This window comes from Micropterus salmoides, unplaced genomic scaffold, assembly GCF_014851395.1.
Source record: "Micropterus salmoides isolate LMB-PRFRI ecotype aquatic unplaced genomic scaffold, ASM1485139v1 Ms_hic_scaffold_13, whole genome shotgun sequence".
NCBI classification, from domain to species: domain Eukaryota; kingdom Metazoa; phylum Chordata; class Actinopteri; order Centrarchiformes; family Centrarchidae; genus Micropterus; species Micropterus salmoides.
In genome coordinates this window covers 26,095,298-26,121,991 of record NW_024040374.1, presented here as the reverse complement: position 1 = coordinate 26,121,991, position 26,694 = coordinate 26,095,298, and the positions used below count along the sequence as shown (strand labels likewise).

General features: G+C 42.9%; 1 protein-coding gene across 2 annotated transcripts in view; it reads right to left on the bottom strand.

Annotated features, from left to right (window-relative positions):
- Positions 1–1,020: 1,020 nt before the first annotated feature.
- The window catches only part of nhsa (Nance-Horan syndrome a (congenital cataracts and dental anomalies)), a 32,997-nt gene continuing 7,323 nt past the window's right edge, over positions 1,021–26,694 (bottom strand). Inside the window, exons 2-9 of one of the 2 annotated variants that reach the window (XM_038716570.1) lie at positions 14,445–14,597; positions 13,784–13,917; positions 12,992–13,054; positions 11,046–11,238; positions 8,835–8,966; positions 5,276–8,122; positions 4,268–4,391; positions 1,021–4,190 (exon numbers count right to left, since the gene is read on the bottom strand). In XM_038716570.1, coding sequence (XP_038572498.1) covers positions 3,560–4,190; positions 4,268–4,391; positions 5,276–8,122; positions 8,835–8,966; positions 11,046–11,238; positions 12,992–13,054; positions 13,784–13,917; positions 14,445–14,597 — 4,277 coding nt within the window. In that variant the 3' untranslated portion in view covers positions 1,021–3,559. Of the gene's footprint in view, positions 4,191–4,267; positions 4,392–5,275; positions 8,123–8,834; positions 8,967–11,045; positions 11,239–12,087; positions 12,956–12,991; positions 13,055–13,783; positions 13,918–14,444; positions 14,598–26,694 lie in introns of those variants that run through there. The other variant, XM_038716571.1, reaches the window with a different exon arrangement.

Genomic DNA, 26,694 nt, shown 5'->3' with positions numbered 1-26,694 from the left:
AAAAACAAATCTCAGCTGTGTTGTTTCAGGACAATATCAATATCAGTTTACCACCAATTTAAACACTCTCTAGTTTTCATATTAAATGAATGGCTGCTGTGCCATTTTTGTGATTCAAAATAAGCCTTATTTCTTGCCATTTCAATCTGTTAAGAAAGAAAACTATAGTTTGGATATGAATCTATGTGACTATGTTCTCCAATTGTTCATGCACAGAATCTTTAATATACTTAATTTATAATGTCTTTTTCTAATTCTACTATCCTGTGAAACCATTACTTTTTACATTCTGGTTTTGTTGTAAGATATGGCGCCATCTCTTGAAGACAAAGCTGACACTGCAGTCCAGTAAGGAACATGAGCTCTGTTAAGAAAAATGAAAAGGTGCGGTATCATAACAAGATGAAGAGTCACATGAATATGGCATTTTATTTATATGGAGGAAGTATTCAGTATTCAGATACCCCAGGGTCCTCCAAACTGATCCAGGGGACGTTCAGTGAAAAAATATTACATTAGCTATTAAAAGGAGATTTCAAAGCATATCCTAACGGGGTGTGATTATTAAGAGATAGTTCAGAGATAAAGTAGTTTGGGGGAATTTTACTCTTTCCCACTTTCCCAGAATCAGAAGCAGTAAATGCCTTTAGACAGACCTCTTTTTATGTATTTGGTGAAGTCTGAAATTATATCAAACAGCAATATTAGAGGTTATCTTGGCTCAGTTATTTAGTGTCTATGGCGTCAAATAACATAATCATGATCCCTTAGGCATCTAGCGCTTGAGAGAAACTAACCACGTAAACTAAGAGGGGCTGAGGGGGCACCTTTTTCCAAGCTTTGTCTCAGGGGAGGCCCACAGTCCCAGACTTTGAAAACCCCTGTATTATACCACTGGAACCACAGCTAATGTAATATCTTCTGTTACAGTAAATCATGATATATTGTCCTCATACACTTGTGGCTGAAAATAAACAGATTTTAAACAAGAACTATTAACATCACCACTGATCCAAAGAGTAATTTTCAAAGCAGTCACATTTATTTGTCTTTTTTATACACATTTGCTAAGCAGCCTGTTGTGCTAGCACTTGGCTTTGATAGGATTTACTATGGGACTTCCACAATGCTTACTAAAAAATAAATACAAGACAAAGTGTTCCACAGCTCAAAAATATACAAAGGTTTCAAATGAATGTAAACTTTTTTTTTTACATAAGAAACAGTTCAACAACCTTTGTGACAGTTCCAAAAGTTATTGTATTCACAAGTTTATACAAAAAATTACAAAGCTGATAGCTACAGTATGTAGAGGTTGATCTGAAGTCCAAATGAAATGCATCTAGTACCATAAGTTACGCTGTAATTCTTCTTTAGTGTTGGTTTTATGTTTTCAAGAATGTTTCAGACACGTTGACGAGAAGAGGAAAAACAGTTGGATGACACTATCATGCACGTTCTAGCCTTTGGCAGAAGCATCTAGTCCACTCCTATAGTGTACTCAGAGTGTGGATATTATTTAAGGAAAATCAATTATCTCATTGTAAAGGTCTCTCCAGATACAGCAAGAGACAAATTAAACTTCACAAATATCACTTTATCAGTGCAAAAAGAACTAGTATAGGAGTATGGAATATATATATATATATATATATATATATATATATATATATATATATATATATATATATATATATATATATATATATATATAGAGAGAGAGAGAGAGAGAGAGAGAGAGAGAGAGAGAGACTGGAATGAAGGTTCACAGACATAACCCATTGTTTACCCTGTTACATAACATGACATTGCATTAGTATGGATTATTATTAAGGCCAAAATGAAGTTGATATTTACAGTGTACCAATAAGTCTTCCACAGGGAAAAATGGCTACATAGACTCATTTTTGCATAATGGTAGTGACAGTACCATCACTGTGATAAACACCATATATAATATTGTTGTGAATATGTGGGACAAAAAACTAAAAGACTCAGGGTGGCAGGGTTACAACTAAAACCTCACTTGTAGCTTATGACTGTACGTGCCATCTTTTAATGACATTAATGAGTTGCTTTCCATATTTGTCTCTGCAACCAGTGTCTGAAATAAGATTTAAAATGGGTCTCTTATCAACAAAATAAGTATCTGAATAAACTATGTTATTAATAATACCAGCAATTCATTGCATGCTTCCATCCAAAGATTTCAGTTTTAGTTTTTTTTTTTAAAGGTGTAAACCAAATCAGGCAGCGTACAGAGATTTTCTGCGTCAGTTAAAAAAATAAATATATTTAGATTGTTGCGACACAGAAAATATGAAGCCATAGCAGGTCGGATTCTGATGGGGAATAAAATAGACAAGCATTTGGTACAAAATAGCAGCAAATGCCACATAAAGAAATCCAGAATGTTCTCATTTCATCACAGACAATAACCTGGCTCCAAATGTAACCTTACATCCTCCATCAAAACTGAAAAACCTCACAAAAACACTCAACCTGCTGAGGCCCAAACTGCTTCGCCACTTGTTGTCTCTCGCTGAGCAGAGTAAAATAAGGTATATTTGATCCTCCAGAACACTTTCCACTTGCTTCTTTCAACAATTCATAAACACACCAAGTCAGCAAACCAGAAATGACCATTATTACTTTTTTTAAAAACCCTCCTCCTTATTCTTTTACAGCTCTCCTATTTCACAACCTCCGACCCTTTGATCACTTTTTCATCTCCCATGTTAACACCTCCTCCCTTCTTGTCTCCTAAGATTGTCAACTTTGACATTTCCTGTCTCACCCTCTAATTACTCATCGTATTGCATGAGAATTTTAAAATGTTGTGATAACAGGGTATCTTTGATATCATTTACAATATACTTTGAAAAGGATCATCATCAATATGAATTGACGCATTGAGGCTTCACATTTTTGTCCTCTGCTGTTTCTCACACAGTGTTAGTCCTGATGGCTTGAAGAAATGTAAAAATTGTGTCTAATTGCATAGGTATTCACAGAATACATAAAGTTAATCCAATAAATATTTTCTATTTTAACAGGATACTGATAAAAATATCAAACTGTGATATATTTTTTTTATTCTGGAGAGAAATCTAACAGCAGAACAGCTAAGATTTAACATTAACATACTGTAGAAGGGCTGAAGGAAGGCAACCAGATTGGTGTGCGTGACACAAACTAAGCAAATAATAGAACCATGTAAGACTGTTCATCAAGCATATGTTTCTACAGAATGCAGATGCTTAATAATCTGGTTCCCTGTTTCTAATGTGTTCATAAAAGTGTTCATATCATGAGGATATTTCTTACATACAGCATACAGCATGTATAAAACATTTCTGAACACAGGTAAAAATGTTTAAAGTAGCCACAGAAAAACAAGCTAAGCCATTAACCCTAATGTTCTGTAAACCACATTATCTTCATCAATGCTCCTGCCCTCACCACACCTCATATATATTATAACTCCCTCTGGTCCATTAGTTTTACTGTGAACTAACAGAATAATTTCATAACTTTTGACACTTTCTACTCTGTTTTACTACGTAGAGCCCTGTGATGAGCGGTCGTCATGAGGACTTCCGTCTGAGTTCTCCGTCTCGCCCTCAGAGATCGCCTGCATGGGCGTTGAGTACAGTCTGCTGCGCATGCTGTAACGGCTGCTGTTAGCGGGCGGGGGAATTCTGGAGCGGCCCTGTCTGGAAGCAGCAGATGTGGGGAAGGATTTCGGGGAGAAGCCCTCTGCGTTGGCTTTGGGGTAAGGGCTGGAGAGCTGATCCGGTCCTGACGGATATTGCTGTTGCTGCAGGGGGGAGGCGGGCTCTTCGGGCTGTCTGGGTGACTCCTTTAGGAAATCTCCGGGAAATTTAGGAGCGATGGGGCTCTTGAGGATCTCTGTAGCAGACATGCGGTAATTTGATTCCGAGCGGCTGCCCTTTTTAAGCAGCAGCAGTTTGAACTCCTCGTTGGAGGTGCTGGACTTCTTTGCGTTCCTGTAGATGGGCCCGGGGGCTCTGTGCAGGCCTGGTGGGGTCACAGCAGAGGAGGGTGACACCAGCGAGACGGGGGAGCTCACAGTGCTGCTGGGTGGTGTGTTCCCCGACGAAGCACTGAGGCGGTTCCTCACACCCAACTCAGTGGAATCCTTCCTGCCCAACACTTTCCTTTTGGACCTGAACATGAAGAATCCAGTTAAGAATCTCTGTAAACGTAAAGCGGAGACAAAGAGGCTGCAATCCAAACTGCTTACCTGTGTATCATAGCAAACAGATCTTCAGTGGTCCGAGCTTTGGTGGGTGACAGAAACACGCTGTCTTCCTCTGACCTGGACTCGTCACTCAGAGGGGACAGTGCACTATCACTGGGTGTAGAGTCTGTTAACAGAAACCAGGCAACATTTAAATACACTGCATACACCGTATATTCTACACCAGTGGTTACCAGTGTTTCTAACATGTGACCACTTAAAAAGAATCAGTACCCAGCTAATGATTACCATTATTAATCAAAAGCCCACCACTCTTTAGATTAATTAAATATTTGTTTCGTCTTTAAAGACGGAAAATAGCCCAAGTAAAATTGCAAAACCCAGAAACACTCATTAAAAATGATATAAAACATACAAATGCAGCACAAACTCACCGCAGGAAACAGAGAGGTTTTTGTGTGTGTATAAACTCTCAATAAATAATACCTAAAGAAGTTATTTTACTGAGATGTTTTACTTTGATTGCTGATTGATTTAGTCATGAACATTTACTGTTATAGGGAAATAAGACTGAAGCCAAGTTTTCAAGAACTTTAACAATCATCAAAACTGTAATTTTCTATCCACAGAGTAATTTGAAACAAAAAAGGTCAGAAAAGCATCAGTTTAAAATAAAATATAACATTTTGGTTTTTGGATTCCAAGGAGGGTTAAATAAAGGGCAACTGGACTTGGATGGAGACGCTTGAAGACGTTATGTGGCAGAAATATTTTCTTTTTTTTCTTTCTTTAATCCTATCCTGTTAGTCATATTAGTCCTCAGATTTATCATGCGATCCCCTAGGAGGCGGATCCCATGTTGCTCTACACAATGTACAAAACCTGCAAGAAGGACATTATAATGAAACTAAACAGGAAAATAGCAAATGCTCTAAGACCCAGTAACGGTTTGTGTCCTGGGGGTTGGGAATCTCTGCTGTACATGACCACAAATGTCAAGGATCATAACAAATATACCATGCAGCAGTGATAGAGACAGCAACAATTTACCTTTACTGAAGTAATCCTCTGTCTCCTCCTTGCCGTCCTGAGAGGCACATTCGGCTGAAACACCTGACGACTCACATTCCACTTCTGTGCTACCTTCATCACTGATGAAACTCCCTTGCAACGTCTCTGATTGGCAGTTAGTAGCAGGCTCTTTATCATTACCGTTGGATCTCTCGGGTGAACTGTGCTGAACAGAAAGAGGAGGACCTGGTTTTATCTGACACAGTTCTTCTTCAGACGACTCAGTTCTTTGCTGTTGTAAAGGCCCCGACTGCGAGCTGCAGTCTCCAAAGCAGACATGCGTTTCCACCGACCCTCTGCACGTCTCTCCTTCATGACTAGTACTCCTCTCTGGGATTTCTAATGATGGCTCTGACTGCAGCCGGAACGCCGTCGTACCCTCCAAAGGAGCCTCTCTGTCCTGCTTGGTCCTCGTCTCACTCTGACATGCTGCTTCTCCTTCCGCAAGCTCTTCATTTGAGGTAAACACAGATTCACACGACCCCTTCGAGGGTGTGCGATGTTGATGAGAGTTATGTAACAGGGGACTCTTAAGCTCTAAGGGTTTACTACAGGAAAGAGTGCTAGTTAGGTTCACAGCCGGACATTTGAGTCTGGAAGTTGTTTTGTACTCATGACTTCCTTCACATTCCTTACTGATGGATCGGAGCTGTACTGAGTGCAGCACCGTGGGTGTGATGGACATGGAATGGGCATTAAACACCTCTGAGTTAGAGGGCGCTACAGGTTTGGCTGACAATGCAGCTTTTTGTTTGTTTTGGTGAAGGGCTTGAATCTGGTTCCTGTAAGCTGAAGCCTTGTTGCCGACACTGGGAAGGGCACTTAAGTCGAGGTGTGAGGGAGGGATTATTGGCAGCTCCAGGTCTCTCTTCGAGGTGGCTCCATCCCTGCAGGAGAGCGACTGCAGTGACAGCGTCGAAAGAGACGACTTCCTCTCCGGGACTTTGGGCTTCCTCTTGCCACTGGATGGCGACAGTGGTCCAGGAAAGAAGGCTGAGGGGAATGAGGAGGTGGGGGTTTCTGACTGACTGGAGTAGCCGCTGGATGGGCTGGCCAGGCCTGCCAGCTTCTCTGGAGACGTTAGCTTGAAGTCTCCCTCAACTGATGGAAGTGAGGGGGTGGTGGCTCTGGAGCCAGACTGGGACGTCTGGGACTCAGAGCTTTCTTGTGACTTGATGCATTCGATAACAGTTGTACCTGTTGCTGTGCTTGAGTTTGACAAAGATCGGTAAGGATCGCTGGATTTTAAATCATTCAGGAGCCACAGATCTGCATAGTCTGACTGTACAACCCCCTCATCCTTAAAGGAATGTGCATCTGTGGAGCTAAACACGCCAAACTCAGGTAGATCAGCTGAGCCCTGAACCCCGCAGACCACAAGGGGCTCTCTGACCAGTGAAGAGTTTTCTATATGACCTGGAGAGCCAGGCAAAACCAGCTGCAGTTTCCTCTCCTTGGAAGACGGTGGAAGTTGCTGCCCGCAAGTAATCTTTGGTTCTTTCTTGTCAGGGATGTTTCCCTCACTGCATATTTTTCTTAAGGATGAACTCCTCTTAGGCGGAGACGGCTTCACCTTTGGTTTTCTTAAAGAGAGGCAGCGTCTTCCCAAAGTCACGTGACCACTTAAGTCCGACAGGCCGCAGTCAGAGCCAGGGGCTGCATAGTTATAAGTGAAGCTTTTGCTACCTTTTAGGCCGCAGTCAAAGTGCATGGAGGTGTAATAGCCTTCAGTGTCTACTGAGTAGTGAGAGACGGTGTCAGCTTTCTCCGACGGTGGTTTGTCAGAGTAGCTGCTCTCACAGGTGGCCATGCTGGTGAAGCTTGGGCAGCCCAGGCTGCTCTCAGCCTCTCTCCCCAGCTCAGGGCTGAAGTCCTGTGAGTGTGGAGGGTCTGGGTAACTCCACTCCCCCTCAATGGGAGTGCTGTCCCCTGCTTCCTCTAATATGTCCATAGCTGTGGACGAGAAGGAGCCTGCCCGCTGGGTCCTGAGGCCTGGGTAGTGGTCCAGTAGGAAGCTGGTCTGGTCATCGTTGGTGTGAGTGGCAGCGTTTAAGGACAGCTCAGAGTCACAGTGTGAGGAGCCCGTCAGCTGCGGAGAGGCTGCTGGGGGGATTGTTTCTGAGGTCTGTGAGGGGCATGTGGAGCTGCTTCCGCTCCAGTTCCCACTTGAGGACTGGTGGTCGTCCTTATGGTCCATCTGGCCTCCCAGCACCCCTGCTGCTGAAACGGAATGGAGGGGGCTACTGAAGGTGTCTGAACTGGATGAGATCTCGCAGCTGCCCATGTCGACCTTCCTGGGCAGCTGGGATCTGGTCTTCTCCATCCAGCTGCGCTCCGGACTCTCTGAGAGCTGCTTGTACTTCAGGCCCAGCTGGTGCTCAGACATGGCCTGGTCATCCGTGCTCTCTCCTTCATCCTTCAGAATCAACTCCCCAGGTACAGACAAGAAGTCCTCAGTGTCGAAGGGCGAAAGCTCCTCCTCATCGTCGCTGTCATTATGTCCGTTGTCTATCATCCGGCTTCCATCTCGGGGGAGACTCCGGGAGCGCAGGTGTGCGTCCACAGAGGCGGTAAACATGGCCACAGCGCTGTCCGGCAGGGAGGAGATGTTGCCTGCAGAGTGGGAAAGGGAGAGGGAGAGTCCCTGGCCTCTCTGGGCCCTGATCCTCCTCCGAGACGGCGCTCCTGAAATCAAAAAGTCTTCTGTCTGGCAACCTGAGTCTCTTGTGCTGAGATGGCTGGCCAGCTCCTCATTGGAGGGAGTGATATCGAGGCTGGCATGAACTATCACTGTCCGCTCTCTGGAACCAGGAGAGTCATCAGAATCTGGGAGATGAAAGGCACACAAGGACAATAAGCACATATATAAAAAACTATAGATTAAAACTGAGATGAGTGCACTTTATTTATATTGCGTTCCTTAAACTTTAATTTCTGTATTTCGGTGTCTTTTTTCACAATAATACAAATATATAAAATCTTATTATTCAGTGGTTTAAGGCGTTGACCATGAATCACAACCGTCTTCCCGTTGGGAACTTTTGCTGTCATTCCCCATCTTTCTCTGTTCCCTCATTTCCTGTCATCTCTCTACTGCCGTCTGGCTGATAAAAGCATGAAATGCCCTAAAAATATCTTTAAAAAACAGGACAAACTAACACTGAAAATATGTCTCCTATCACTAGTGGATGTTTCTCATATTTATATTGCCACATTATAAAGCTGACCATTCTGCTTTTCTTCTGTAGTATACTGATGTGGAGGAGATTTAATGACATATAATGTACTGAACTGCTTTGTATTACTATTAGCCACATTGTCTCTACAATGAAACATGTAACATATGATTTTGACCCCTAACACTAAACCCTTCTTGTTGACATGACACCAAGTGTAAAGCATTACAGCAAATAACAGAAACATCCCCTTTGTTTTACTTTGTTTTACTACAGAAGCGGCTTGAATAAAATGTCAGATATCACGTGTGTTTGTGACTGACAGGGATAGTCTTATGATGAAGTCACAATGAGTTACATACCTAAGTCTTGCTGCACCTGTCTGGGAACGCCGGCGACAGTCCTCCGTCTCCTCAGCTTCCTCCTCCTCTGAAGCACAGACTGCGAGTGGACGAGCGAGCAGCGCACACTAGCATCTCTGTCAAAGCCAACCCCTGCAACGGAGACGATACATCTGAGGAATCTTTGTTTAGTGGCAACTGCAGCGATTCCTTCTTTAACTCTCACACTGTCTCGTGAAAAAAACAACAACAAAGAACTGTAACACTCGGCTGATCTAAATTAGATAGTCTACAAAAATAGCAGTTATCTGAGGGAGCTTAAAGCCACAGTGCGACAAACTGGGTGCCTGGAGTAAGAATACGGAGTTTTTTACTACTTGATGAGCTCAGATCATGAAATGGAAAGCAAAGAAATTACCTTTACCCAAAACATGCAAAAAGAAAAGTCACATGACAAAAATGAGTTGTCATGTTGATGGGTTTACTAACCAAAGGGGAAAAAAAGGAAAATTCCTGCTTTCTGCTTCAGTGTTGCTGCGTGCCCTCCCTGTTTTCCTGCCTCTCCCTCACCATACACTATGACTATCATGTGATAGCAGGTCAGGCCTTTCAGCGCCATAGCAATCGCCGGACTTTGCTTACAATGTGCATTTTTTCCCTCAACTGTCTCCGACTCAGCCGGTGCTGGCGTACAGCTCTGCTTTTGAGTCAATGTGAGCAAGGGTAAATAACGTCGGGCAGGCCTTTTCAACAATTTGGACACAACTACTTAGCATTCATGTCACAGCATCTTGCCTTGCAATCACATGCACAAAGCGCTGAAGCATGAGGAAGAACGTTAATACAAAGCATGACTTGCACTTTGAGAGTGATTCTCTGTGGCAACATTAACGCCTTTGATAATGAAGAGGCTTTATAATTAATAGCAGAATTTCCAAATTTCTTACAAATATTTTAATTTGTTTTGTAATTTGTTTGTCGTATGGGGAAAGTAAACTCTCCACAACAATTAGAGGAGTGCCAAATCTCAGCAATGAGGAGAGCAGTAGTGTGTGCAGTGTTTTTACATATTTTGGTGTTGAAATGACTAGTACATACGAAAAGGTTTGAATCTGTGCAGTAGATGGCTTCAGCTGGCAGCCGTGTCTGTCACCTATTCTTACGGGGCGAATGTGCCTGTCAAAATTACATCAAAGTGCTTATTTTTGCCACCGACAGGCTCAGACTGTTATACGTGGTGTCTGACAACAGCATGGAAAGGATCCCAATTAGTGACTCCCGGTGACAACTTTTGTTTTTAACCAGAAACAGAAGCCTCGCTCAAGGACAATTCTCGCTCTGAAATCTCGTGAGTTGTTGCAGGAAACGACGGTGGAAACAAGGGAGAAGAGTTTGTTTGAGTTTTATTTCAACACAACAAACTCCTCTCTGCAACTCTGGCTTCCACCGTCGTATTCCTGCAACTACTCTCTTGTGAGATTTCAGAGCGAGAATTGTCCTTACGCGAGACTCTTATTTCCTGTTGAAAATTAAGGGTGTTACTGGGAGTCACTTGTAATGATCCTTAGAATACCGAAATTATCCTTTAGACAATAACAGTAAAAGTTTAAGGAATAGTTTAACAGCATGGGAAATACACTATTTCGCCTTCTTGCCAAGAGTCTGGTAGATTGGCATCACTCTCATGTTTGTGCACTTAATTGAAGCTTTGGCCAGGTGATGGATAGCTTAGTTTAGACTGGAGACAGGGGGAAACAGCTAACCTGGCGGTCAAAAGTTCAAAAATACACCTACCAGCACCTCTAAAGCTCACTAATTAAAACGTTATATCTACTTTGTTTAATCCGTGCACAAACAGAAATGTCCAAGTGGTGGTGTTATGTGTTAGGTGCTTTCTTTCCAGGTGCGATGACTTAGGTTAAAAGGTGCTGGTGGTCTAGCTGGACACAGCCACGCTAGCTGCTAAGCTAACTGTCTTGTGGACATACAGGCATGACAGTGCTATCAATCTTCGCATCAAAAACTCTAGGCAGGAATACAAAAAAAGTGTTTTTCCCAAAATGTCAAACTATTCCTTTAAGTAAAGCTACAAACGCGCTAAAGAGAGCTAGCACTGCTGAGGGACAGAATGACGAGCTCTCCTAACAAAGACGTTTAAGAAAACTCCACCACAGCTCTGCCCTGTCACAATAAACAGATTCAGACATAAAACAGTGAGTGCTTTAAATTTACCAGTCACATTAATGGGGATGACACATGAGTTGATGACTTGGGAATTGGTTTTCATTCTTTCCTCTGGGGTGGGCAGCGGCAGGGCTTTAGACCAGTTAGTCTGCTTGTCCAGGGTGGAGGGGATGTTAAGGATGGGAAACTTAGACCGGTGACCTAGAGCCACCCCGTCAGTGTCGGGGTCAGAGGGCGCAGCCTGCAACAGATGAATATTTGCATGGTTAGGTTGTTAGGATTAGGTGGCATTACGTGAGAAATAGTACGGCAGAGTTAAGAATGATCAAACTCAGCTTCAGAAAGGGGAATGTGTAGAGTAGAGTGATTAAATTTAGGGATTATACTAAGTGTAAAAAAGTGTTTGTCTAGGAATGAGCTGGGGACTAGATGTAGAGATTTGTGTCTTAGTAAACTGCAGCAAAGACTGCTTACTGTCAGAGCAGAGGCAGATCAATACACATGCCCATCCAGAAGCTGAGTTTCAATGTTCGAGTGCAAAGAATTCGATAAGTAATAGAAAAGCATGCTTTAGAGACAGAGAATAGAAAGCACAGCAAACACTCGCAGAATCTACTCTACTAGGTTTCATGCAAATGAAGTGCGCAAAGGGGAAAATCTGAATTTTAAAAACAGGAAATAATGTCAGATCAATAACAAGTGTCACACACTGTACATCACATGTCAGAATAAATACTAATTCTGCTTTGAGAAAAAGAAACTCCTCCTTCACTCTGCACAGGACAGAAATGTGACAAACAGTAATTCCCAGCCACTACACGCTGCGGTGGAAACTCTTAGCTCATACTCTGACAATCTGTGGCACCTAAAGTCACTCTGCTGCACAAGAACGAGAAATATTTAAGAGGAAATACTTCACGGCGGCATTCCTCTGAACGGCAGCCTCAGTATCAATCACTGCACAGTCCTCCCTTCTGACTTCTCCACATCCTTTTTCCACGGGCCTCCTCAGACTTTTAAAGTTCAGTCATGTAGATCCCCTGTCACTTATACCTCTGTGCTAAATGAATTTAGGGTATGAAGTTCTTACCTTGAGATTCCTGCAGAGAGGCACATGTGAAAATGGGGGTGATTCTCAGGCTGAACTGGTTCCCACCTTCACCACCCGACAACCTCCCACCCCCCATTTAAAGACATCTCTCGAGCCTTTGTGCTCTCTGTTCCCAGTAGACCAATGAGACCCTGACAAAACCCCGGCCACAAAAGAAACCGGTTCCCTTGGAAACTTCTCTCAACTAGTAGGGGGAAAAATCAAAAGGAGAGCATTTACAGCTGATTTGTTTCAAAAACAGAAAGGTGGTTTCAGGAGTGTCTGAGAGGAAGGATGAGCGAGACAGGAGTGAATGAAAGAGACGGTGAAGGAAAGGAAAAAAGGAGTGTTAGGTGATTGCCCCTGTCCTCGGGCTCATTTCTTTCTCACAGCGGGCATCATGCAGGATATATTTGGTGAAGAAACAGCACAGAGAAAGAAACACAAGGCTGTCAGCTCTCTCGGGGATGGGTGCAGCGAGGAAACCGCAGCACTGAAGGATCATGGGTAATCACAGGCGCAAGCTTGGAGAAGCCCAACCTATCATTAGAGAAACCCTGGCTGCGGGGCAACTGTGACTGTGGCCCTCACACACACATTCCTAACATACTGCGCGCTCAAGCCCCGGCCCTTCACATGAACTCCACCAACAAACTGTCTGAGTGTGTAAATGTGTGACGTGTCAGCTTGGATGAAACTTTAAAAGTGGTGCTCTCCTTCAGTTTCACAACAGACATGCTGAAAAGCTGCATTAAGAGGGCATGCATTTCAAAAGGGGATTCGTTATGTAAATTAGAGGAAGTCAAACAAACAAGAAGAGGTAAGGAGTTGCGAAATGAAGTGTTTGTAAGAGCACACAGGAGCCCAGAAGGAGGGAGGGACGGAGGGAGGGAGGGACCACTACCTTTCTGCTCCAGGGAGAGAAGCGGCAACATTCGGTAGGGGAGGAGGAACGGGTGGATTCAAACTGAATTACAGGGCAAAAACAAAATAGGACAAGAAAACCAAATGATAGAAATGAACATGGAGATATTCAACATACACACGGACAAAACATTTAACAACACTGTGGGAAACTCGGTGAGGAGGAATATGTGGACTGTAAAATACATTTCAGTCAGGGCAGGTTGATGAGCTTCTTAAAACCTTCCTAAATGATTTATGCAACATTTATTCTCGATGTGAAAAAACATCAAATAAATTCAGGGCTGTCAAAATGAAATTTAAACAAGCATGCTCTGCACTGACCACGTTAAATACATCACAAACACATCCCACTCCCCTCTTTACCTGCGTTTGTGCTAACTGAGTTGTTGCATCTCTAACAAGTCTCTCTGGCTGCTTGGAGGGAGAAATGTGCATTTCACTTTAAAAGTACATGAAAAATCTGCGTGCAGCATTGTGCACATTTTCATCCCCATCAAATAAAGTCGAATACAAAAAAGAATATCAACACTCATACCATTTAAAAAATAGATATTAAAAGTACAAAATAAGACATGTATTACATAGTTGAGAGGCAGAACTTTGTAAACTGATTAAAATAATTTGATAAATTTAAACCATAATTTAAAATGGTCACCTTTGGACCATTTTAATGTCTGACTGGTAGCCTGACCTCCTTAAAGTCAGATCCAAATGTACAAGAAGAAAGGCTGTTAGGGTCTAAAAGAGAGTATAATGTTAGTCGTCTCACCGTTGTCAAATTTATGCCCCTGTGTTCTTGCCTCTGGATGATTTGTGGGGAGGGGCACATGGGCATCGGGGGCACCGCCGACATGGAAATGGTTACTCTCCGCTCCCTGCTGCCCAACAGTCTCCTCTGGTGATCTGCAACAAGAATCACGTAAGACTTTCTGTGTGTAGTCCCACGTACTCACACACGTACAGTAAATGACATCTGATTGGAAGGGGAAAAGGTTAAAAGTTTCCAATATCTACTTAAATCATAGGTTCACATTTTTTCATGTCTGCCCATTGAGCAGCTGTCTATATTACTGTGTTCACCCGTGTAAAGGAACATTTTAAGATTATTTCATCAACGGCTCACACTATCCTCTGCTCTTACATGCAGGGTGTAGTTGCAAAACATGTCCACTAGAGGGTAGAACAACACAAGAGTGACCGGGTACTAACAACAAGCCGCAGACCTTAATGGTGGGAAGCATTTATCCCTTTTTAAAATAAAGCAACACACAAAAAACCCAAAGGCAATGTTTTTAAATGACATGTCAAATAAAAAACGGAGAGCGGATTAATTAGGATAGACAGAGCGAGAATCAAAGCAAACTTTGTTGCAGTGGTTTGGCTATGCCGCTGTGTTGCGGGCACACAGTTGAGTGTCAGGGGGGCCTCACCTCGGTGCATGGCCCACAGGCAGAGGTTGGCTTGCCTGTGGAGCTCTTCTACACATTCTGGCCGCGTGGTGGGGTGGAAAATGTTCCTCTGCTGGTGCCAGGGAGCTTGGTAATGTGCCGTCAGCTTACTCTCCACATCCAGGTTAGACACCGCTGTCAAAGAGAGACGGAACGGACCCGGTCAGACAGCAACCAAAGCGTGTGCAAATAATAATTAACTTTATTTATATAGCCCCTGTTAAAACAGGGTTACCTGTTTAAACATGCATTAAAAAACATCTCAGACACAGACAAATGAAATCAAGCAATTTTAAATAATATAAAGTTAAGAAGAACAACAGTGATACAGTTAAAATGGACATATATGACAAGATACAAATGGAAGGACACACTAAAATTAATCAATTGTTTTTTTTAAAGGTATGTCTTGACAAGTGATTCAAAAGGCAGGGCGTTCCAGAGCTGAGGGGCTCTAACTAGCAAAAGCCTGGTGACCTTTGGTTTTGAGCGAGGACTTAGAAACAGCTAACAGCGCCCTGCCCGAGGATCTGAGCTCATAGGGGAACAGCAATTCAGCAATGTAGCTGGGATCTGAACCACAAAGTGCTTTAAAAGTAAAAAGTTAAATCTTAAAATCAATTCTAAAACTTACAGCTACAACAGCACTGACCTGATCATGTCTTATAGTGTTAGTTAAAAGTTAAGCAGCTCTATTTTGTACATGCTAAAGTCGTGAGATAGTTTTTTGGTTTAGCCCCGAATACAATGAATTGTAATAATCCAACCTAGATGACATTCTCAAGACCAGGCCGAGAGCGAAATCTTGATTTTTGAGATGTTTCTTAACTGATAAATACGTGATTGGACAACATTTGTTACATGTTTTTCAAAAGAGAGGTCACATTTAATATTTGAAGCTAGAGATCCAAGTTGTTTTTTGTAAAATAGGGACAGACTTTTAGGGGCCCAAAATAATAATTTCTGTTTTATTCTCATTAAGCTGTAGAATGTTTTAGGACAAATGGAGCAAGTTAGCGGTGACAAACAGTTAAAACTGTCACATACTCAGCTCACATTACCACTTCCAGTACTCTTTATTTTTGATAAATGAGGTACAGCATATATCAATGGACTGACTACAGATACTGTGTATGCCGACAGATGCAATGGAAAAACAACTTGCTGTCATTACAAGGGGCAGCCTGCTGAGCGCCACGGGTACTGGTAAGGAAACCTTTAAATTTCCACTCTGGCATTTTTGTGGCCGATACACTGGTTAAGATCATTAAGGTGAACTCCACAGCCTCAGACGAACGTAACTCACGAGCTTTCCATTACATTGACAATGTGGCGCCATGACAGCAGCTGAGGGATGAAAAAAGTTGTCGCGATCTGAGGTGGAGATGATATACCGTCTCATATTAAGAGTCGGAGCCTGAGAAAGAAAAGCAGGACAATCAGAGCCAATGTTAACCGGACAATAGCCTGTTTACTAATGCAATGCTATTACCTGCAGCCAAACAATAGGTATTAACGTAACCTGATACTGTGACTTTCATCCTCTAAACATTGACCAGTACCTGGATTAATCTCACTGCTCCCCCTTGTACCAACTCAGGTTACAGAAAGGGAGACTCTCAGCTCTCAAATTACAAGGAGGGGCTGGACCAGGGGGAAACCTTTGAGCTATTTAGTATCTATGCTATTGCAGTAGTAGAGGTGAATTATACAGTAATTGTTAGGTATGTGCAATAAATAAGTAAAACACAAGAGTAAAGCTTGGTCAATAAAACATGCGCCAGTTGACAAATGAAACACCTCCCCCTCCCCCAAAACAAAAACAAATGTCTCTTCCTTTGTTTCTCCCTCTCACACAAACAAGCACACATGCAATCTCTTTGCACTGATACTCTTGCCTCTCTACAAACTAACAATCCAAAGGCAGACCAACCAAGGACATAATCTCTGCTGGCAGCACCACAAATGTATCAGATCAGATCTACACCTACAGAAACAATAGATAGAACAGACGTCAAATAATCAGATAATAATCAGCATAAATTAAGACTCAGTCAGGCACTTGCGTGACATAACCTCTTACACATCTGTAGGGGGATCTAAGGAAGGATTAATACTGCTCAGCCTTTGCTTTAGCAGACACATCTCTCAGCCTTCCCCTATCTGGTGGACATTTCTGGGCTTGTCCTTGACCTGGCAGCTTCACTGAAACACACTCTGCCTGACCTCCATGTCTGCTTGAAGGCAGCTTTGGCTGAGCATACTCCAAGTTTGCTTTGTAGTCCAGCCAGGAGCCAACTTTAGCCGGTTTCACTCAAAAAAGATGTAGTTCAACGGCTGATCGCTGCTACCAAAGGTCAGGCAGCCCGAGCGCAGCATCACACTGACGCTCAGCCTGCTGCGCCATATGGAAAGTGATTTTCTAGCAGCACTACTACTGTGAGTCCTGTCCAAGAAATGTGCTTCCATGCATGCAATGCAGAGACAACTTGACGTTTTCCATAAAACACCCCAGAGTGATCTAAAAGCCCTCTGTGGTGACCCCGTTGACCTGAAAACAAGCTCTGTGTCTCCTGTTCAGCTGTAGATGCTGGATGTGAGCTCATCAAAGAGTAGATTAAGTGTGTGGAGCAGGCAGTGAGGCTTTTCTTGCTGCTTCAGAATAAAACAATGTTTTACTACGTCATGTGTTGTGAATAGGGCTGGGAAGCAATTCCATAGTAAATATTTTTGGATTTTTAATGGAATCGTTAATACATGATCATGTTTTCTTTTTACAAAATCCTGTTAATGTTATTAATGATTTCAAGTCAGCTGTAAATAAAACTAACAAAATTAGCTGAATTAGGAAAACCATAAAGGACTAGTTCAACATTTTGCGTAACACACTTATTTGCTTTCAGTGATCACTTTATTCTTATTCTGTACATCTTTATGTGTATGCAGTATGTGTGTGGCAATAAACTATGACACACACATACACACAAGGCCGCTATATTTCAAACTTGAAACAGCACAGCAAACTGTGATGCGTCCTCGCTGTGAACTGTGGTGAGATAAGTGAGTAATCAGTGAAGTGTTCAAAAGATTCAAGGCCTCTGACAATGTTTGTCAGCTTTTCGCCTCCCTGCTGAGATATGAACTGTTGGCCCCACAGTGACACCCGCAACCTTTCCAACAAACTAAAAACCCATTTGACAACAACACTAACAACAAGGCTGGGCTCTCTGTGCCTGACTCTCTTTAACTTTCCTTGTTTTTGTCTACCTCCTCCTTAAAAACACATTGGCACTTCCTTTGACTGATCTGTGACTTTCAGTTTAGTGAGGGTGTACATACACAACAACACACGAGTGCATGAGAGGCGAGTAAAGAGTTTTTCAAGGAGACAGAGGTCCATATGGGGAAACCCTTAAATGAGAGAACCACGGCCAGCTGTTAGCCCAAACAGGGCAAAAGAAAACACATCACCAACATCAGCTTTCAGTCATTTCATTGATCTCTTCACAGCTTTCTCTGTTTTTTTCACATCCAGGCTAAGTGATCTCCAACATGGCCGTACTGAGCCACATGGCCTTAGGTGAGAAGGTAAACAAGCCTTTTAACAAAAACTCTGACACTTTAACTGTACTTTCCAATTTTGAGTTTTTTAATAAGCAACATTCTTCTTCCTCCTTACTTATTCTCACTTAGAATCACCCTGTGAACTCTCCCGGAAAGGTGAAATCACTAGCAGTATATTATCCGCACCCTGACACAGCCTATCAATCTCTCCTTCTCCTCCTCCTCTTCATCTGCAGCAGGATCATCTCCCAATAACCACACCGCTATCAGCCCTGCCAGCAGGCCTTCAGGCCAGGAGAAGGGGAGGGGGGATGAAAGCCTGCGTCCTCAGACTGCCTCTGCCTTGTAATTTACTCAGCACTGGCCCAGACAGGAGCCAAACCAAACCCCTTACACCCACACTCACACTCTCACACACCTACAATTTGCCAGCGGCCTGGGAAAACACAGCCGCAGATGTCCGTCATTAGGTCACACAAGAAAAACCTTTCCTGAACTTCACGGAACAGGAACACAGGTGAGCGTGGGCTGTGCTCAGTCAGCTCTGCGTACCTGATGTGAGTTAAGCGTGTTATAAATGATAGATTATTTGAATCAAGTGGAATATTTTGCACAAATAAGACAAAAAAAGAAGAGATTGTTTTCAGGTATTGGGAACAAAAAACAGACATTTTGGCCCTGAAAGGCTTTTTCAGTGAGCACAGAACTTTCCTTCTGAGCAGACAGTGCAGCAACAACTGGGTGTCACTGCACGTAGGGCTTCCCCACAGCTGGGTTGTGTTCACACTCTGCAACAAAGGTTAAACTAACCGAGCAAATGTCTCCAACACAAGCTGAAGAGACGAACACTTTTCATCTTGTCATCTCTTACATCTTGTGGCGATGCTCAAACAAAGCGCAGTCATGTTTCTCTAACCACTGTGAGGCAGACGGAGCGGCAAGTTGTGCATGCAGAGCAAAAACGGGAGGTGCATGCAGCTCAATTAAAGCCCCAGTAAATTATACAGTACCTTGGGATGTGAGTGCAAGGCAGCATCCTAGAGCCATGACAGAGCTGTGTGGTTTTAACTCTGAGCATCAGCGAGACGTTAAATCATTCGAGTGTCTCTCCCTCAGTCACCTCAACAGAAACCCTCACGTGTCCCTCTTGTCTCTACAGCAGCGTCCCTCAACTTCACTGCCACACTGACCTACAGCTCCACTGCAACATCTGCTCACACTCCTCCCCCATGCCCCCTTCCCCACCCAGCGCTGGGTACAGATGGTCCAGCCAGGCCTTGACTTGGGCTACCACTAATCTGTTTATGGCCTGCTACCGGAGAGTAGGAGTGTTAATCCAAACCACTGAAACAACACTGACCGCTCGACCCACAATGGAGGATTGTGGAGGTTGTAGAGGAATGCCAAAGGGCGTTGAATACTTGAATCTGTAACTCAAATGTTATTGCGCTCAAATAGCAGTGTGTTATTCTCATTAGTTTTTTGGATAAATCACTGATATACTCAAACTAAACAATTCCAACCTAGTATTGTGCTGTATATCATAGAAGATGGAAGAGCTATAAAACAAAATACTCAACGGACTATTTGATCATTCCCCTGCACACTAAATCTAAAAGCATATTTTCACATTAACATCTAGATGCATTTCAGGACACACTGCAGTGCAACAGAACAGATGAAAAAATAAGTGCTGCTCACCTGAATCGGGCAAGAAACCACATGTAAACAGATACTCATCAAATTGCTGAGAGAATAATCTGCCTCTTTCCAGTTACGAAAAACCTCAAGCTCAAAACTGAAAAAGTCTTGCCGTCACGGAAGAAAATCTGGTCCTTCCCAACAAAACAATGGAGCGTCGGCAGTCAGCTGCTGGAGAAAGTCTCCTCTGAGGTCTGATTAGTAAAACAAAAAAGAGTCCCTATGCCAGTAGGCACAGAATAATACCCGTCTCCCCAGTAATCCTCTCTGAGCCCACATCCTCCCAGCTGATGGTGATGTCGCTGCTGCTGACCCGCTGCAGCAGGTGGGGCACAAGACTGTTTACATTCAGGGGAGAGACAAGGCTAAAGCCTGCAGGCCTGTCGAAGGAAACCCTGAGTGGAACAACTGCCAACAACTTTGTTTGGATGCAACTTGTTGAAATGGTCAAATGATCACTACAACACTGATGAGTCGGAGCATGTGTAAGCAGCTAAGCTGTTTTCTGTTGCACAAAGCAGTGTAGGAACAATCCAAATGTGTATTTCTATGTGACTGAAAAACAACATGATGGCATATTGATACGTTATTTCAGCCAGTCTGGATCCTACATTTCCCACAATGCAACCAATAGCATCATTTCATTTGATGCTTTCTGCCTGGTAAACGCCCATGTGCTTCAAACTCCATTCACTAGTTTGTAACTTTCTGATACACATTTTTAGTCTCCAGGCCCAAGCTGAGATGTAACCCTGATTTTGCTGATTTTGTGTCAACTGAAAAATCAATTCATTGATTATTTATTTATTATTTCAGCACAAATCACAAGCCCACAATGTTTGAAGTGAGCTTGAACTGAACTGAGGCCCAAACCTCGGAACAAAAAATGTGCTGACTGTGTTCACTTTGTCAGTGTGAGTGCACCGTTGACAGCAGGAAAACTCCGACACCTGCCCTCTTGCACAAATGCCCTTGTTAGCATGTAAAGACTAATTATAGATTTTCGTGCAGGAAACTAGTACTCCTCTTCCTCTCTCTCTTCTGTATGTTTAGGCCACCACACCTTTTCAGTTGGGCTCTCCTTCACCTCACCTGGAGCTTTGATGTGGAAGAGCAGGTGGGCCCTGTGACCTCTGCTTGGAATGTGATGCTGGGAACCAGAAAGGCCTCCAGAGGGCTAAATGAGCCATTGTTGCAGCCTTGATGCTGCTCTCAGCTGCCTGCAGGTACCACAGCAAAGGGCTTCTAAGCTGCAATCAAACCACTGGCTTGCTTCCTGAAGTGCTTTACTGTCCCTCAACCCCAGTCATTTAATTGCTTGGTTGAGAACTGAAAAATAGCCCCCCATTATGACAGACGGTTCTATTTATAGTCTCGTAAACTGAGTGACGTGTTCAGCCTGTTTAATTCTTTAATTCAACAAAGTGAAACTTATGTGAGAAGATGACATCATCAGAGCAGGAAAAGTAATGCGGGTGTGAGAAATTGCTCTTGGTTTAATTGCAGTGCTCTAAAGTCTGCTTGTATTTCCTGACAACGTCAGGACGCGCTGGCAGTGCCGCAAGCCCACACACGAAAACTCCTCTGGTGGTGAAATTAAATCATACTTGTGCTTCAGGAGACGTTGCCTTATGCGTAGGTTTTGGATCAGCGCCTGGACCGCCAAACTGTCTGTCTGCTTGTGTGCCGGGAGGTACAGTGAGGGTGGAAATGAAAGAGGAGTGTGGGGAATCCCATCAGATATCACAATTTCCATTTTAAAAGATGAAATTGCATTACCTCACAATAAACACAATGTTCTGCTGATTGTAGATGGATGGACATGTTGCACTATAGATATTGAGTAGTAGTAGTAAAACCATAACATGGAAATGTACCAACATACAGACCTCCATACAAATGGCTTGGGAAGACAAAAACCTACATCACTTACAAACCTCAAAGCTTCCCTCTTGTGACACACTCCCCAACAGAGCTATAATGTTTCTAATGTTTATCCATTTCCTAAACACACACACACACAGTGCTTAAACAACTCTGACTAAGAATTATTTTGGATTATATCCGAAACCATGCTGTTGCTGATGGGACATTTCCTCACACAGAAATCCTCCTGAAGTACACCCAAAGCTACAGAAGAGGAGCGGTGTACGGCTGAGGCCTGTTTGCTCAGCTGCTTCATATTACCACTACAAAGTCCAACAGCAGGCTGCGGTGACTTTGAAATACTTTCCATTTTGAAACCTCCAGAGTGGTACATATTGCAGGGTTGGCAAGGTGCCAACGAGGAGATCTCTCACACTGACGCGAGAGTGAGCAGATTCTGGAGGTTTTTAGGCGAGGAGAAGGATGTGTTAAGTGGTGGTTAAAACGTCTGACATGCTCAGAAACATTTCCTTTCTAAAGATTTAACAGCACACGGTATGTTCATATGCATGTGTGGTGTGTTTTATAACACAGTAACGAGCAGGCAATTTTGTTCACATCACAGCACATTTATGTGACATTCAATTTGTCCATGTCTCTGAGCAATGGACAGGAGTAGACTTGGATGGTTAAAAGGGGTAAATGTAAAAGGGGTCATAGTAACGGACCAATAAATAATCATCACTGACTCTGCAGTTTTATTCAGCTCTACATAATATTTAAGCATCTTTCAGTTCATTGTTTTAGCTAACAGAATCACTATTACTACTTAATAAGGGTATAATTATGCCAGTGTTGTGTTTACAGCTTGTTTCAATGCATTTAAGTAAACAGCAAATCAAGTATTGATGTGTTGATATACAATAAAAATTAGCATCCACACAAAGACAGTGGTTACAAGGAAATGTTTGCAAAATGATAAAAATACATTATTCACAAATAGCCATGAGCTCGCAAAGTACTCTGAAAAAAGCAAAACTAACTACAGTCCTGGCTGCTAACTCTGCAGTTGAAACAACTTTTACTGTAATAATACTTTTATTCCCAGAGCTGCTACAGGTTACACCAACAATTAGAGCAGCAACAAACACTTATTTTCATTATTGATCAATCTAAAAATTACATTTTTGATTAATCAATGAATCATTTAATGTGCAAAATGTCAAAAAAGTTTACAATGATGTAAAACATCAGAAATCACAATGTACAAGCTGGAACTAGTGAATGTTTGGCATTTTTGCAAGAGAAAATAATTAATTATAATGATAATGATTTATCAGTTATAAAAATAGTCCACTTATTGTTTCAGTTCAGTGGTAAAGAACTGCAGTGTTCAGGATAAGCCTCTCCGCATTCAGGGGGAATGGAGCTCTTTCTTGCGATCATGCAATGTAATACATCATAAGTCACGCTCAAACAGTAATGAAATCATCTAGAATTTACTTTAAGCAGATCTGCCCTGATTAAAATCTCTGGGAGAAAAAAATGGCATTCATTATACCCACTTCCCTCTGAGTAAACTCTCTGCTTGTCTCTACTGCAAATGTTTGTTACCCAGTCAGTTCACCCTGCCCTCTTGTTTACCAGCACACACTCTTTGATTCACACTCGCTGAGCAATGAAAAGCAAAGCCACGGCATGACAAAAAAATGTGAACAAGAGCAGCTCCCAGCTAACAGAGACCATTATTTCGTATTTCTGTACTTTACACGTACACTCAATGGGGTCAGCAGGGGTCGGGGCCCGCATTCAGCAACCTTTTACCTCTTGACCTCTAGACACCTCATTATTAGTTCTTCACACAGACTGGGAGGTCAGCTCACATCAGTAAATACTGAAGTAAATCACTAGCTCATTGCCACTCATTCACTCTACTTGCCCTCTTCTCTTCACAGTAAATGCTATAGACATTGGGTGGTGTTGGGTTGGGCTTTAAACAATCCATCCTCTCATTTTTAACATTGATTTTTGGCAATAATAACTGTCTGCTGATAACGAGTAAAAACAAAAACTATGCTTTTTTGCAATTAATGAACGCCCTGAGAAAAAATGAAACTCCTTCCTGACATTAATACTTAGCAGAAAAGCAGTTTTTTAGGGCGGTTAATGCAGAACATATAAGGAAAACAGGACAAAAAAAATGTAAAAAAGGAAAAGAAAGAAAAAAGAAACAGCCTATCCTCCTAAGTACACTTAAAATTCCTTTTCCCCTTAAATCAGCACGGAGTTCATTTTACAGCTCTGTCCTCCTGATTTGCTATAGAGGCCTCTGGGAGGCTGCAGCACACCCTCTCATATCACATCATTTAACGGTCTTTGAGGTCACAGCTGACTCCTATTGGGCTGTAATGGCTCTCCCACTGAGCTTGGCCCAGGTCCCTGCTTTTGCTAGACCTTTGAAGTTCTCACACACACTTACGCCCAGCCTCAGCAGAGGAGGAAGGGGTGTGTCCCCTGGAAAAAAAAGCTCTCTGGGTTTCCGTACCCTCCAGGTAAACCTGGCCTATTAGTCTCACAAATGAAAATGTGTGCCCTTTGACCTCCTGCTTTTGTTCAGTCTGCGCTCCCGTCTTGCAGGCACCTCAAGAAAGGCGGGATCTCTTAGTAGGAGTGAAAAAAAGAGACAAAGTTCCTGGCTTTACTGGAAGAAAGGGTAGTGCTAACCACGAGGTGGAGGATAGTGAAAAACCTTGAAGTCAGAACAATGGAAAAGGTAATGTGAGCAGCCTCTGCGCAGTCAGCTCTTTCAACATGAGCTTGAGTGCTTACGGGAATATGGCTGCATTTAAAAAGGTAAAACAAAAGTGTTTTCTCTGTGGCCAGACAGGATGAGCAGCCCAGGAGTGAATTTACCTTTCCATGAGTATAAAGCCAAGAAAAACAACAAAAAAAGAATAGCAAAGGAGATGAATCTTTCATCAGCCCATTTCTCAGCCAAACCAACACGCTACACTAAGCTGTTTATTCCTGCATGTCGCCAGTATAATAAAGTGTGCTAAACGTCTCCTCTATGCTCTACGACTCTATACTGTAGACGTTGTGTAATATCAAAACAATACCATGTGCATGACACTGCAACATAGAGCTTGGACAATAATACTAAAAAGAAGCGTAACACTTGGTGTGTGTATGTGTGTGTGTGTTTCTAAAAACACATTTACACCAATGGCAGCAGCAGCATTTGTAAATTTAACGTTAATTAAATCTACACTTATCACGAAGGTCAGCCTGAACAATGAGTATTAAGACAAGAACAGTGTTTCCCCCAGGTTAGTTAGAGGGGGCAGATAGCGTTCTGACGACATTGGGACGTGCTGCTCTGATTAATAACAGCAAAACCTTTTTTCACAGCAGATGTTTTGACTTGTCATAGTAGGAAAAGCACAGGTGTTACTAATAACGGTAACGATGGCTCTGTTCTATTCAAGTGTCCCAGTAAGCCATGACAGTGAGCCAGCATGCACAACACCAGGACACTGAAACCAAAGCAGCTAAATGGAATTCCGCCATCATTCATTATATGATGTACACATGTGCTTTTCCTAACGTGACATGTCTTCAGTGAAAAAGGCCTGCTGAGCTGAATCAGACTAATCTGGAAACATCTCATCTCACTATTAATGTATTTAGTAGATTAACCAACCTCATTCATTGAATCAGTGTGATGTAGCACTACTACTCTCCGTAATAAGCCTAATAAAATAGATCATAATATTCAATAATTTCATCTGACGTTAGCGGAAGTGCTTTATATCTTAGGAGAGGAGCAGCATGGGGCGTTCACTATAAAACAATGCAGGAAATCCTAAAGAATAACATTTATTTAACGACTACATCCAATACAAATATCTTTCTTTGGCCAAGCCTTTGACTAGTTTACAGTGAGAAAAGCATATTACAGAAATAAAACATATGTCTGCTCTGGCCAGATGGGGATGGGGTGTTGACAAAGACTTCAATAAAAGGTCTGCGCAAACACTTTTTCGGACGTCCTTTAAAGCTGTGCTGACTGACTGACCTGATGTGTATAGTAAGATGGCTTCAGAGTCTGGGGACCACAACACAAGCCTTGGTCTTACACTTCGAAGTGCACCCACTGCATTGTGCTTGCCATCATCAACCTCATAAACAAAAAACAGGTCTCACTAACAGAAGCACGTCCAGTGTTTATGCAGCCGCTCAGTCATCAGCTTGCTATTCAGGGTGTGACAGGCTGAGGGGTCAGAGGGTAAAAGTCTGTATGGCACTCCAGTCTCGGTCACAAACAGAGCCACAGAGGTTATGGAAACACTGAACTGACTGACCAACCATTGAACAAACACGTGTGTGAACGTCGTTTTGCGCACAGTTGCACGATTTCACACTGCGGAGAAACCTCACACATTTGGACAATGGCTTTGTAACCTGGCTCAAGGTACACAAGAATATGCAGACTGTTATGTAAGTGTCTGAGCAGCTTAATCACAGAAGGTTTTCTCCACACAGTTTCCTGTGTAAACACTGGGCTGCATGAGCCTCAGACTCTAGTTTCACCAGTTTACTGGCATCACTCACTGCTCACATGGAGCACAATAAGCAGAACAGACAGACTGTGAAGGGAGAGAAACACAACGAGGGGAAAAAGAAAACCCAGAACGCAGACACGGGGGACAGTGTGGTTTGGAAAGAGACAGGGAGGGCATTGCAATCGCCGGACGATTGCAATGGAAACCTCTCTTTAACTGACAAATATGGTCAGACTGAGGTCAGCTTCATAGGCCAGTGACCTGTGTGTGTCTGTGGGAAAGTCATTAGGAGGGAGTGGCATTAGGTTGAGCTGGCAGGGCCGAGCTGAGCGGAGCCAGTCCATCCCTCACACACCTCTGCCTGATGTAATTCAGCCCAGAGAGAGAGAGAGAATAAACTGAAGGCCTGGCTGGTTCAACACAAACGAATGGCTGGCAGGAAGTATGGATATGCAGGGAGCAAACCCAGCAGCCCTTTGAGTGGAAACAATGGAGAGGATCAGGCTTCCACCACCGCACCCAAATAGCCCTCAAAC